The sequence below is a fragment of the Panthera leo genome, chromosome E3 (genome assembly GCF_018350215.1).
Source record: "Panthera leo isolate Ple1 chromosome E3, P.leo_Ple1_pat1.1, whole genome shotgun sequence".
In the NCBI taxonomy this organism is placed as follows: Eukaryota; Metazoa; Chordata; class Mammalia; order Carnivora; family Felidae; genus Panthera; species Panthera leo.
Window position 1 is genome coordinate 10,910,710 of NC_056694.1, and position 13,680 is coordinate 10,924,389.

Consider the following 13,680-nt stretch of genomic DNA (forward strand, 5'->3'; position numbering starts at 1 on the left):
TTGGATATACCTTAACAGTCAAATGTTCTATAAATTCAAGAGACCAGTGGCAGCTGGCTGGCTCAGTTGATGGAGTACATGACTCTTGATCTCCGGCCCCATGTTGGGTGTAGAGATTACTTAAAAAAATGTGTTTTTTTTTTTTTAATTTTAAAATTTATTTATTTATTTTTGAGAGGGGTAGGGGGAGAGAATCAATCCCAAGCAGGCTCTGTGCTGTCAGTGTGGAGCCCGACATGGGGCTCAAATCCAGGGACCATGAGATGAAGACCTGAGCCAAAATCAAGAGTCGGATGCTTAACCGACTGAGCCACCCAGGCACCCCTAAAAAAATAAAATCTTTAAAAAATAAATAAATTTAAGGGACCTACGTAGGGTTATCAATTAAAAACATTTTTAAATGCTTATTTATTTTTGAGAGAGAGTGAGACAGAGTGTGAGCAGGGGAGGGGGAGGGAGAGAGAGAGACAGACAGACAGACAGAATCCGAAGCAGGCTCCAGGCTCTGAGCTGTCAGCACAGAGCCCGAAGCACCGAGATCATGACCTGAGCTGAAGTCGGAAGCTTAACTGACTGAGCCACCCAGGCGCCCCTAGGTTATCAATTTTTAAATTCTGACAAGTAAGGATGTTTTAAAAGCATAATCTATCATCATGGCCAGTAAAAGAACAGATACTTGAGGCCATGAACTCAGATAAAAGGATGGTCCTGTTTGTGCAGGAACAGTTGAAAACCGGATACACATTTCATGAGTAAGCATTCTATAACTACGTTAATAACTGAGATGGTTAATTATGCTATTAAATACATCAACTTGGCTGGGCTATGGGGTGCCCAGACTGACGGTTAAACATTATTTCTGAGTGTGTCTGACCTGGGACTTACACCACTGTTCCTGGTTCTCAGACCTTTGTACCCAGACTGGGAACTATACCTTTGGCTCTCCTGAGTGTCCAGCTTGCAGGTGGATCATGGGACTCCTGTTTCTACTAGTTCTGTTTCTCTGGAGAACCCTCACCAATGTGATAACATTTACATAATTCTTCTTTATCAATATATGTCTCAGATTGATAAATAAAAGCAGAGCTGGAGACAAGATCTTGTACACAGATACTTAATTTGGGAGGTACCAGGAGTGAAAGGGCAGGGAAAGTTAATGTATAATACTGTCCTTTTTTTTTTTTTCTTAAATGTTTATTTATTTTTGAGAGAGAGCAAGAGAGAGAGAGAGAGAGAGAGAGAGAGAGGCAGAGACAGAGAGTGAGCAGGGAAGGGGCAGAGAGAGGGAGACGCAGAATCTGAAGCAGGCTCCAGGCTCTGAGCTGTCAGCACAGAGCCCAACGTGGAGCTCGAACCCACAAGCTGTAAGATCATGACCTGAGCCGAAGTCAGATGATTAATCGACTGAGCCACCCAGGCGCCCCAATACTGTCCTTCTTACATACAGGCAAACCGCCTTTGAGCGTCTTTACCACTGGAATTGAAAAACCCATCCACCAGATCAGTATCCCATAGTTAAGTTCCAGAAGCTGTGTTGATCTGGCCCAGTAAAACGCTACCCTTGGCACAGCAGTGATGATTGGGCTATATGCCCTTGGCTAAGTTTATGTAGTTTATTACCATTGCCTGCCGTGCTCCATCTGGCTTTTGCAGGAGCCAAACAAGTGAACTGAATGGGGTTAAGACGGGGAACCACCACCCCTGAATCCTCATCTTTGAAGATGGCACTCAGGTCTGGCTCCTGATTTAATGCTGGCTGAGTCAAGACAGGAGGAGGGAACCTCCTGCTGAGTATGTCTGTCCCAATTGTGTGCTCAGAACCAAGGAAATTTCCACAGGGGGGGTCCACGCACACCCTGACCCACTGAGAGACATGCCTCTGCCTGGCCCCATAAGCTCCCACTCTAACTGGGGTCCTTGCTAGCGTTTCAGGTTCTCTGGGGTCACTGCACACATTTCTCCAGTGTATAACTCTGGTAAATAACCACAAATGCCTTTGAGGAATGATTAGAGTATTGCCTCTACTTGTGCTGGCTCTATGGGGTCCCTCCTCTAGTGAATTCTCCCTCCCTTACAATTGCTGGACTCTGGTCTGAGAACTGGGTCAGATTTTTTCTGGTTCCTCAAGTCAAGGCAGCACTGTAGCTGTCGGCCCTTATACCTCCTCCTTTGGAATATCATGGTCAGACAGCCAACGGCATAGATCGCTGGTGTCATGGCCACTGCGGTTGCCACCCTGTCCTCGCTTCATCTACCAACTCTACCTACCTTACTTGTGACGACGAAGTCCAGCTACCTGGCTCTGCTGTTCTGGAACGCTACCATCCTCCGGGGTCCCCAGTTTCGGGACAGTCTGTCCTCAGCATTAGGGACTAGTATTTGGGAACATCTATCATGGATCATAACGGGCTGTAAGAGGTCAAGTCTAGATAGCTCATTCACTTAAAAAAATTCATTTCACGTTTTGATTTTTTTTTTTTTAAACTTTCCTATAGAGGTGTGATCCAGAGAAAAGGACACAACTTGCTAAAGATACCTATCAAGTCAGTAGCAGAGCCAGGACTAGACCCAGGTCCCCAGGTTCCTTCACGGAACTTCTGAGGAGGTGCCGGATCTTAGCAGGAGTCTGCCAGACATCTGCAGGGAAGAGGGCGGCGGGAAGAACATTCGAGGCACTCTGTGCAAAGCAGGGAGGCCTGAAGCGGCCCTGGGATTCGGAAATTACAAGTAAAGCTACCTGACTCCAGTGGCGTGCGGGGCTGTGGGGCGAGTTGAGCTGGGGAAGAGGAAGCACTCTGGAAGACGGCAGGGTCAGGGTCAGGGTCAGCGCCCGCGCCCGTAAGAGGGGCACTCTAGCGCGCTCTGGCTGGAGCACGACTGATTGTCCTGGAAGCGGACGGGAAGGCTGCGACAAGGCAGGAAAACAGGGACAAGGGGAGACCACCACAAGGGAGTCGCGCAGAGCGGGCCACCTCTAAGTTTTACCTCTGCTAATCGACAAGCAACAAAGGCCTTCCGCTCCTGCCGGAGCTCAATAACGAGGCGTTCGGCCGGCTGCGCAGCTCGGAGACCCGCCGCGCTCAGGAGCGCAGATCAGCGACCGAACTCCCAGTCCGGCACTCCGCCCACTTAGGCCCGCCGCTCCCCGGTTCCGCCCCGCCCCGCCCCCCGCCTCCCTTCAGCCAATGGCAGCCCTCGGCGCCTTTGCCTTCAGCCAGTAGGCGACGTGGCCTCGGACTCTGACGTCACGGAGTGGGGCCAAAGGTCACGCAAGATGGCGGCGCCCAGGAGGCGCTGAGGCGTGGAGCTAAGGATGGGGCTGGCGGCGCTGGCCGCCAGGGTTCGACTGGGGTGGCGGCTGAGCGGGTCGGGACCGGAGCTGAGGCCGGGGCGAGGGCATTGGACGGCGGCCGGGCGCTCGCGGAGCCCACGCGAGGCAGACACGCCCGTGTTCCAATATGTGGGCGAGCGCGCGGCCCGTGCCGACCGCATCTTCGTGTGGGGCTTCAGCTTCTCGGGGGCGCTGGGCGTGCCCACCTTCGTGCTGCCCGGCGCCGGGCCCGAGCCTCGCGCTGGCTCGCGGCCGCGACGCAGGATCCAACCTGTGCCTTACCGCCTGGAGCTGGACCAGAAGGTGCGGGCCGCGCCTCCCTCTCTCGGTCGCGCCCTCCGGCCTCCGCCGCTGCTCCCCGAGGCCCTCTGCGAGAAGTTGGGAAGCCGGGTGGTCCGACGTCAGGGAGGAGGACCCTCGAGTGGGCTGCAGGCCCGGCAGGGGAAGGCGTTAGGGCGCTGCTCGCATTTATCGTTTGGCCGAAACGTGCCCGTTTTGTGCCCGACTGGCGTCCTTCGCACGTCACCCCCGGAGTCGGGGTTGTGATCAGTTACAGTTTAATTTCGTTGTGGCTACAGAATATACCTTCTTTACTTTCAGCCCTCTTAAATGTATCGAGACTTTGTTTCGTAGCCTAGCGTACGGTCTACCCTAGAGAATGTTCCACGTGTGCCTGAAAAGGGATGTGTGTTCGGCTGTTGGCGGAGTTGATGTCAGGTCAAGTTAGTCCGTAACTTCTTGGCTAAAATATTATTTGCTCAGGCAGCTGCAGTGTTCGTCGTTAGCCGCTGATTGTTTTCAACAGATTTCCCTGGGGGTAAAGGCTGTTCGCACCGAGTGATATTTGGGTCAGGTCAAATCAATGGAGCCTTGTGAATGGAGTCTTCCGGGGATCCACCAGACAGATGGTTGGGAATGCCCCGGGAGTGGAGCTTTGAAGTTGCTTCAGTCCCTCTCTGACCCCTCCAGTGGCTGCAAGACCGCTGGCTTGCGCTGTAATTGTGAGCTGTTGCTTTTCAGAGCCACTGCAGAGCTGAGCAGAGGTGGATGGGAATAGGTCGAGTTAAAATGCTGCAGAGCTTGCGGTTCTTACTGAAACGCAGCTGCTTTTCTTGAGTAAACATTCCCTAGATTGCTTTGGGTAATTTTCAGAGTTCTGAAAAAATTGGTTCTGACGCTTGCCAGTTCTTTGTTGCCCTTCCATTTTCACTGATGTCACTCAGTCCACATCCTTTTAATGTAATTACCGAGGTGGTTGGATCACATGTGCCATTTTGCTATGTCTTTCTTGTTTCTCTGTTCGTCCTTTGCTCCCTTCTTTTGTGTTAAATAGGTATTTTTCTAGTGTACCTTTTAAATCCCTTTGTTGGGTGTTTTGCTGTACATTTGAGGAGGTCTTTCTTGAGGTTATAATATCCGTCTTAACTTATCATAGTCTACTTTAGGTTAATAGTGACCTAATTCTGAAAAAAACTAGAGCAACTTTGTTCCAGCAAAGCTCCATTTCTTCCTCTCCCCTTTATGTGGTTATTGTGATACATATTACATCTTCATACATTTTAAGCCCAGTAATACAATTTTACCATTATTATTTTATGCAATTGTCTTTTAAATCATTTAAGGGACAAAAAGAGAAAAGATTTATTCATGCAGTGCTTTATAGTTACCTTTATAATTCCGCTAACGGGTGCTCTGTCATTTCATTTCAGCCTGAAGGCCCCCCTTCAGGACTTATTAAGGTCTACTGAATTTGCTCAGTCTTTGTTTGGTCCTTTCCTGCTATCAGAATTCATTCTTGGTGGACACTTTTTATCTTTTCAGCACTTTGAATATGTCATTCTGGTTTCTGGTCTCCCTTGTTTCTGATAAGAACTTGGCTGTTAAACTTATTGTTCCCTTGTCCTTGCTGAGTCCATTTTCTTTTGATGCCTTCAGGATTTTTCTCTTTGCCTGTCAACAGTTTAACTGTGATTTATTGAGTAGCTTTGATCTGCAGATTTATGTTTTCACAAAATTTGTAAGTTTTCTGCCATTTTTTAAAGTTTTGTTTTGTTTTTTTTTTCCTCCTCCTCCCCTTTCTCTCTTGCCCTCCTGGGACTCTAATTACATAGATGTTGGTACACTTGATGTTGTGTCCTAGGTCATAGGTCTCTGAGTCACTGTTCTTTTTTCTTCTTTTTACTCCCTGTTCTTCAGAATGAATAATCTCACTTGATATTTCTTCAAGTGAACTGCTTCTTTCTTCTGCCATCTCACATCAGCTGCTGAGCCTGTTAGAGAATTCTTTCTCTTTGTTACTGTACTTTACAACCCTAGAAATTCCGTTTAACTTTTTTTTTTAAGTATTTTTTAAAAAATTTTTTTAACGTTTATTTATTTTTGAGACAGAGAGAGACAGAGCATGAACGGGGGAGGGGCAGACAGAGGGAGACACAGAATCTGAAACAGGCTCCAGGCTCTGAGCGGTCAGTACAGAGCCCGACGCGGGGCTCGAACTCAAGGACCGCGAGATCACGACCTGAGCCGAAGTCGGACGCTTAACCGACCGAGGCACCCAGGCGCCCCCCGTTTAACTGTTTAAAGTAGGCTCCGTATTCACCATGGGGCTTGAACTCATGGCACTGGGAGCAAGAGTCAGATGCTGTACCCATTGAGTCAGCCAGGTGTCCCTCCCCCCCTCCCCCATTTAACTTGTTAATGTTTTTATTTTTACATTCAGATTCCATAGCTGTGAAGTCAGTGTCATCATGTTTTCCTTTCGTTCTTTAAACACGGTTTTAAAATATTCTTTGAACAATGGTTTATTGAAGTCTTTGATGAATCCAGCACGTGTCCCCATGGCTTTGGATTCTGATATTTTTCCCTTGAGGTTTTTTGTTTGTTTGTTTGTTTTTTGGTTTTTTAAGTAACTTGTATTCGTCTGTAGAATCCATCTCCCCTGCGGTGCACGGCCACTGATGTCTTTGTTCAGGTTTTTGATTTGTCTCCCTCCCCCTCCTTTTTTTAGCCTGGCTTCTTGAGTGTCGCCCCCATCCGTGTACTTTTGCGGTCAGCCGATGACTTGGCCAGAGGTTGTGCTCAAACACTTTGGGCTTCTAAGGTTTCTACCTTCTACCTTTGATTCTGAGTATAGGTTTGGAGACCACGTTCAGCGATCAGGCTGTTCTCATGTCTGCCTCGGCTTTACGTGGCCCTGGGTGCTCAGGTCTCCCATGTCCCCTCGTGGAGTTTGCCTGTCAGCCGTGGATGTGTGGAGAGCCTTCTGTGACAACGTCATTTCTAGGATCGTTCCATTACCCTTCTGGCTGGTCTTCCTCTCCCCTTGCCCCCGGTCAGGATCGCAACCACAGACTGGCTGAGTTGTGGGTTTGTTTGCCTTGTTTGTTTCCCGCTGAGTTCACTACCAGGCATGAGTTTTCACCTTATATCCTAAAGTACGTCTTTCCTTCCTGGCCACAAAGGTGATCAACCCTGGCCTTTTCAAACTTGTGCACTGAGCTGGAGTAGATGGTCCAGCCCCAGACGGGAAACCTGCAGACTCCCGCTCTTGTTACCTGAAGTTCTAGCAGTCTTTTTTTTTTTTTTTAATTTTTTTTAGCGTTTATTTTATTTTTGAGACAGAGAGAGACAGAGCATGAACGGGGGAGGGGCAGAGAGAGAGGGAGACACAGAATCGGAAGCAGGCTCCAGGCTCCGAGCCGTCACCCCAGAGCCCAACGCGGGGCTCGAACTCATGGACCGCGAGATCGTGACCTGAGCCGAAGTCGGACGCCTAACCGACTGAGCCACCCAGGCTCCCCCTCTAGCAGTCTTTCACAAATAAACATTTCTTCCTCTTTTTTTAATGTTTATTTGTTTATTTTCAGAAAGAGAGAGCATGCACGCAGGGGAGGGGCAGAGAGAGAGGGAAGGAGAGAATCCCAAGCAGGCTCTACACTATCAACCTGACATGGGGCTCGAACTCACAAACCATAAGATCATGACCTGAGCTGAAATCAAGAGTTAGTTGGATGCTTAACCAGCTGAGCTACCCCAGCGCTTCACAAGTAAACATTTCTCAGTCTATTTGCCTTTGATTTCTCCATCCCTGAGATGGTTGAGGTTTGTTTGTTTGTTTTTGGTTGTTGTTGTTTCACAATTTTGTCCAATTCTGTACTTTTTTGGGGGGAGAGATTTGCTAACCTCTTCATACCACCATAGTTGGAAGTCCCCTGATGGCACGTTACCACAAAAATTATGTAATGCTGACTGTGTGTAGGTATCATTCAAAGTCCTTTCGCCTGTTAGTAGATTTAATATTATAGTAGGTACTTAGGAGATATTTGTTGACTGTTGAATAAACAGATGATCACAAGCAAAGAGAATAGTTGTAGTGTGCCAGGTATCACCTAAGGATTTATTCCTTTTCTGTGTCTCCTGCTTCCTCACTGGGTCATTTCTGTGGAGTTGGAGCCATTCCAGAAGTGTAGGGGCTCCAGAAGGCCAGAGAACTGAGGTTTTTTGAACATGGCTGCATGTGTGTAAGTTCCATACGAAAATTGTGGGAGAAGATATCACAAGGCAACAGGAGGGGAAAATCACATGTGGATGACAACAAAACAAGGCAAAAGCAAACCACATTTAAAAGAAATATTTTGGGGGCGCCTGGCTGGCTCAGTCGGAGGAGCACACGACTCTTGATCGCAGGGTTGTGAGTTTGAGCCCTGTGTTGGGTATAGAGATGACTTTAAAAAAAAAAAATGTTGGGGCGTCTGGGTGGCTCAGTCGGTTGAGCATCCGACTTCGGCTCAGGTCACGATCTCGGGATCCGTGAGTTCGAGCCCCGCATCAGGCTCTGTGCTGACGGCTCGGAGCCTGGAGCCTGCTTCCGATTCTGTGTCTCCCTCTCTCTCTGCCCCTCCCCTGCTCATGCTCTGTCTCTCTCTGTCTCAAAAATAAATTAAAACATTAAAAAAAAATCTTAAAAAAATAATAAATAAATTTACCATAGCTGTGATACGAATTCTTCTTTAGGCACTGGTTTGAGAATGTCACAGTGCCACATAAGGGTTAAGAGCATGCTCTCTGGAAGCAATAGCCTGTAGTTAATCTCTAGGAACCTCAGTTTTCCCATCTGCAGAGTACTGTTATTACTACAACAATAATAATTACCAGGACATTGTACAGCTCTAGGTGAAGTCACATACTATTTATCATAAGGCTTCAGCTTTATTAACTCATTTAGTCCTTACAACAACCCAGTGCGAGAAACACTATTTCTGTTTTACAGAGAGGTGATCTGTCTCAGGTCACAGAGCTGGTAAGGGGTGGACCTGAGATTCAAACAAAGGCAGTTTCACTTTACTACCATGTAAGACCGTGTCGTGGTGAATGGGGTTGATGATAATAACTCGTTCTCGGGTGTTTATGAAGATTAAGTGAGATACTACATATCAACACAATAAATGTTCGGCAAATGTTAGTCGCTATACTTGGGGTACCTGGCTGGCTCAGTCGGTAGAATATGGGACCCTTGATTTCAGGGATTGTAGTTCGAGCCCCATGTTGGGTGTCAAGATTAATTAAAAAGGAAATCTTAAAGAAAAATGTTAACTCGCTACGTTAATAGCACGTGTTCTTTGGGTAAAGAACCTTCATTTATTGCTGAGAAAACTCGATTATCACAAATCAGTGTTTCATGGAACTCTTTTTCAGATTTCATCTGCTGCCTGTGGCTACGGATTCACATTGCTGTCCTCTAAAACCAAGGATGTTACGAAAGTCTGGGGCATGGGACTCAACAAAGATTCCCAGCTTGGATTTCACAGGAGCCGCAAGGATACTAGTGAGTGTTGTCACCTTGGCTTCCCTGTGCCTTGATTGGTCTGAGAGAGCTCCCTTTTGTTTTTCAGAACATGATTACATAAGCCAGACTGGGACAACAGAAAAGATAGCGTCTTAAACGGATGTTATTTGAGACCATCTGGACTAGATTATCAGCCTCTTTGGGAAGGACACTGAACCTTTAGGCTAAAGAGCATTTGCTGATAAGCAAGGGTATTCCTCTTTTTGAGTCTAGTTTATAACTTATCCTTTATCATGGATATGTACGTACAGGAGAAAACAGTATATATGGGGTTTGGTCCTATCTGAGGTTTCAGGCATCCACTGGGGGTCTTGGGATGTATCCCACACGGTTAAGGGGGGGCCGGCTGTACCTTTACCGCCTGGATAAACCTTTTTGTTGTTTCCTTGTTCTCTTAGTCATGTGCCCGTTTTTTGCACAATTTGGATCACTGTATGTTTTCTGCCTTTTCCCACTTAGTTTTATATCGAGAGTCTTTTATAAGTCAGTCCTGAAGTCTCGGCTGTGAGATGCCACATTCCATTTGCTGTGCCCTTTACTGGGAGCACCTAGAGGCACGCACAGACATGGGCCGAGTCCTGTAAAGCATGCCATGTCCTGTGGCCAGCTTCAGTTTCCAACTCAATCCTGATTTGTTTTGAAGCAAATCCCAACATTGTTAATTTCATTAGTAAACATTTCAGTATGTATCTAAAAAATAAATAAAAGACCCTTAAAAAACAGCAAGTGCATAAAAATAATGAACAACACGATCCCTTCATATTATCAAATATCCAGTCAGTGTTCAAGCGGTCAGTTGTCTCATCAATGTTGGTAGATTTTTATTTCAGTTTTTAAACATTTGTTTGAATCAGTATCCAGATAAGGTCCCGGCATTGGAATCAGTTGATAAGACCAATGTACGTATGTATGTACAGATTTATTTATTTAAGTAGACTCCACACCAGCGTGGGGCTGGAACTCACGGGACACCAAGAGTCACAGGCTGTCCCGACTCAGCCAGCCGGGCGCCCCCCGTTGATAAGACTTCTTTTAAGTCTATTTTAATCTTTTTTTCCTTGAACAAGGCTTATTGGCCGAAGAAATGACTTTGGCAACGAAGTCATCCAGCTTTATTTGTGAAACAAAGAAATGAGGGGCGCCTGGCTGGCTCAGTCGGTTGAGCAGAGACTATGTAAAAATAAAATCTTTGAAAAATAAAAACAAAAAGAAGAGAAACCACATTGGTTACCCTATAGAATTCTCCAGTCTGGAGTTTGCTGAATGTATCCCTGTGGTGCCATTTAACACGATCCTCTGTCCTCTGTATTTCCTGTCAATTGATAGCTGCATTTAGAGCCGGACCCACCCACTGACCCTCCAACCCTTCCCTCTTTCCTTCCTTCCTTCCCTCCCTCCCCTCCCTCCCCTCTTTTTTAGAGCCACATTCCTTTTAAATGTTAGGTAATTACTGCTTCCCAGGCCCTTCGGGCTGAGTAATGGGGTATGTGAATCACTCTTTAGTATTTGGAAGCACCACATATTTTCAGCTAATGAGGCTGCGTCTGCTGACAGCATTGCCCAGTTTCTTTGATTTTGCCTCGAATGACATCATCTCATAGTGATAAAGCAGTTACTCCATGCTGATCGAAAGGTCTCTCTGAATATTCTATCAGTCACTGACGAATACAAATGAGCAAGCGTGCTCTTGTGACCGTAACAGTGCCGTTTTTTCGGTAGAGTCTTTTTAAACACGGGGTCCATAGGAGAAACCACGGGAGTTGTTAGTGACAAGTTGAGAACTGGTACTTGCAGACCTTAACCTCAGTCAACATTACAGATGTTAAAATGAAAAGCTCTTTGTTTAAAACCTGTAAGGGGAATTCCCCACGTAGGCCATTCTGGCTTCTCCTGCAGGATTGTAAAGAACATTAGGGTTCTTCTGTAGAGTGACTTCTAAAAAACGTTGTCGGGGCGCCTGGGTGGCGCAGTCGGTTAAGCGTCCGACTTCAGCCAGGTCACGATCTCGCGGTCCGTGAGTTCGAGCCCCGCGTCAGGCTCTGGGCTGATGGCTCGGAGCCTGGAGCCTGTTTCGATTCTGCGTCTCCCTCTCTCTCTGCCCCTCCCCCGTTCATGCTCTGTCTCTCTCTGTCCCAAAAATAAATAAAAAACATTGAAAAAAAAAATTAAAAAAAAAATAAAAAATAAAAAACGTTGTCCCTCACTTGCTTATTTAAAATTCACATTTTCCTAAAAAAAAGATAATAAATAATAAAATTAAATTAAATGAGAAATTCCTAAGTAATTAATTAATTAACTAAAGCTCTACACCCAACATGGGGCTCGAACTCACAATCCCTGAGATCAAGTCGCACGCACTACCGATTGAACCGGCCAGCTGCCCCTAAAAATTTTTTTTTTTTTTTGACCAGAGAGCATATTCGTGTACCTTTAGAATCCCAACAGTGCGGTAGAATGTATGGTGAAAAGGCTGCTTTCTGCCTCTGCCCTCCTAGCCACGCGGTTTTTCCCCGGGAAGACAACCTGTCCACAGCTTCCACTGTCTCCTTCTAGAGGGACTTAGCGTATAGGCACACGGATGCCTCTACGCGTTCTTTCCGCCTCCTTCTAGCGTAAGCAGCTTTAACATAAGCGGTATCGTCCAGTATATGCTGCTGTTTTCCTTCCTGAGAAATGGTAGTGGGTATGACAGGAGCAAAATGCTTTCCTTTCTCTGGGCGCAAATGGTGCTCGCTGACGCGGGGAGGCTAATTAGACTCTGTCCGATTTTCAGCCGCCCGATGCGTCCTGGAGGGTGTCGTGGGTCCAGAAATGGGGACCGGGCCTCTGGGCTTCGCTCTGCCCCTCGCCTGCGTGCCTTGAGTAGCCGCTGTGATCTCTGGCCGCGGGGCAGTGTGGTGTGGGGGGTGATCTCTAACGCCCGAAGCGCTGTGCCTCTCCGCCAGTGTGACGTGCTGTGACGCCGGCCGTCCTCGTTTCAGCCAGGGGATACGAGTATGTGCTGGAGCCCTCGCCTGTGCCGCTGCCTCTGGACAGACCCCAGGACACGCAGGTGCTGCAGGTCTCGTGCGGCAGAGCCCATTCCCTCATCCTCACAGACCGCGAAGGAGGTGAACGGGCCTGCTCCGGGTTCCCGGGGGAGTGGGGGAGCCGCGCGGTTGCCCTTGGGTCCACCGTGGCTCGTTTGCGTGAACCGCACCTCATCAGTGAGGCTGTCGGCACTTCCCCAGCGAGTCGGTAGGATGGCTCAGGGTCACCACGTTGGGCAGACTCTGCTAGCTCTTTTGTGTTCTCTCCTCTGCGATTCTTCGAAAACCTTAGGGATTTGGAAATGTGACCGCGCATACCGCAGCAAGGCCTCCTGCTCGCTTTGCTGTGAAGTCCCCGAGCTGGGCTGTGGGGGCGTGTGTGCGCGTGCGTGTGTGGAGACAGCTCTTTCCCTTGTACTGAAAGAAGCCCGTTTGCTAATACTTGTTTCACTTGGTGGGCTTCGGAGTCCAGATAACACCGACTTTCTCCAGAAGACCGGTGGTGTCTACGGAAAGGCCCACTGGACTAGATTTTTCCAATTTCATCTTCTGGCTAAGCATGCTTTGCGGGAAAAGGCCACGGTGGCGTTCAGGAACTCTTTCAAGAGTAGCTTTGACGTGGAGGGCAACCTAGTGACAGGTCCAGGGAGTGGGGCTGTTGGGACCTTCCCCAGGATGGGCTGGCCTCAAAACGTGGAGTTCTCGAGAGGTGGGACGAGGGCCTGGGGGGGAAGGCAGAAGGGACAGTCACGGTGGCCCGGGCTGTTGGTGCGGGGCTAGACCCCAGCACGCCTGTGGGTGTGCCTGCCGGGCTGGGGTTGTCAGAGAAGGAGGTCAGGAGGCGGTGAGGATGAGCGGTTGGACTAAGACCACTTCCGAGACCGCCTTGCAGTCCTGACGTGCGGGGATCCCGTGAACCTGCAGAATGGTTTTAATCGGTGGTGGTATTCTTCAGTCTTCAGCATGGGAAACAATTCTTACGGGCAGTGTGGAAGAAACGTGGTCGAAGATGAAATTTACAGGTGAGTGCCCCAAAGGACTGCCCTTCCCCAAGTTGCGTTAAGCATTTAACGTTTCTCGTGTGGTTACTAAGTGATGGACCCATGGAGCAGGGAACTGCAGGCTTCCTGACGCCTGAGAGGGGCAGTGAGAAGTCACTGGAAAGCTGTGCCATTGTTCCCTTGTGGGTTGAGCTCCGGACATTAGCTTGGTGGAAGGGAGGGCGGGCTAGTGTTGATTGTGGTGTGTAGAACTTATTTCCAGTTAGGTTTTTTTTTAAGTTTATTTATTAAAAATTTTTTTTTTCAATGTTTATTTTTGAGAGAGAGAGAGAGAGAGACAGTATGAGTGCGGGGGGGGGGGGGGGGCAGAGAGAGAGGGAGCCACAGAATCCGAAAGCAGGCTCCAGGCTCTGAGCGGTCAGCACAGAGCCCGACGCGGGGCTCACACCCACGAACCATGAGATCATGACCTGA

The 13,680-nt window shown here is 48.1% G+C and overlaps 1 protein-coding gene across 2 annotated transcripts in view; it reads left to right on the plus strand.

Moving 5' to 3' along the window:
- The first annotated feature begins 3,263 nt into the window (after window positions 1-3,263).
- The window catches only part of RCC1L (RCC1 like), a 34,522-nt gene continuing 24,105 nt past the window's right edge, over window positions 3,264-13,680 (plus strand). For both annotated transcript variants that reach the window (XM_042922259.1, XM_042922260.1), the window contains exons 1-4: window positions 3,264-3,634; window positions 9,026-9,155; window positions 12,158-12,286; window positions 13,161-13,227. In XM_042922259.1, the coding sequence (XP_042778193.1) occupies window positions 3,314-3,634; window positions 9,026-9,155; window positions 12,158-12,286; window positions 13,161-13,227 (647 nt within the window). In that variant the 5' untranslated portion in view covers window positions 3,264-3,313. The remainder of the gene's footprint in view (window positions 3,635-9,025; window positions 9,156-12,157; window positions 12,287-13,160; window positions 13,228-13,680) is intronic.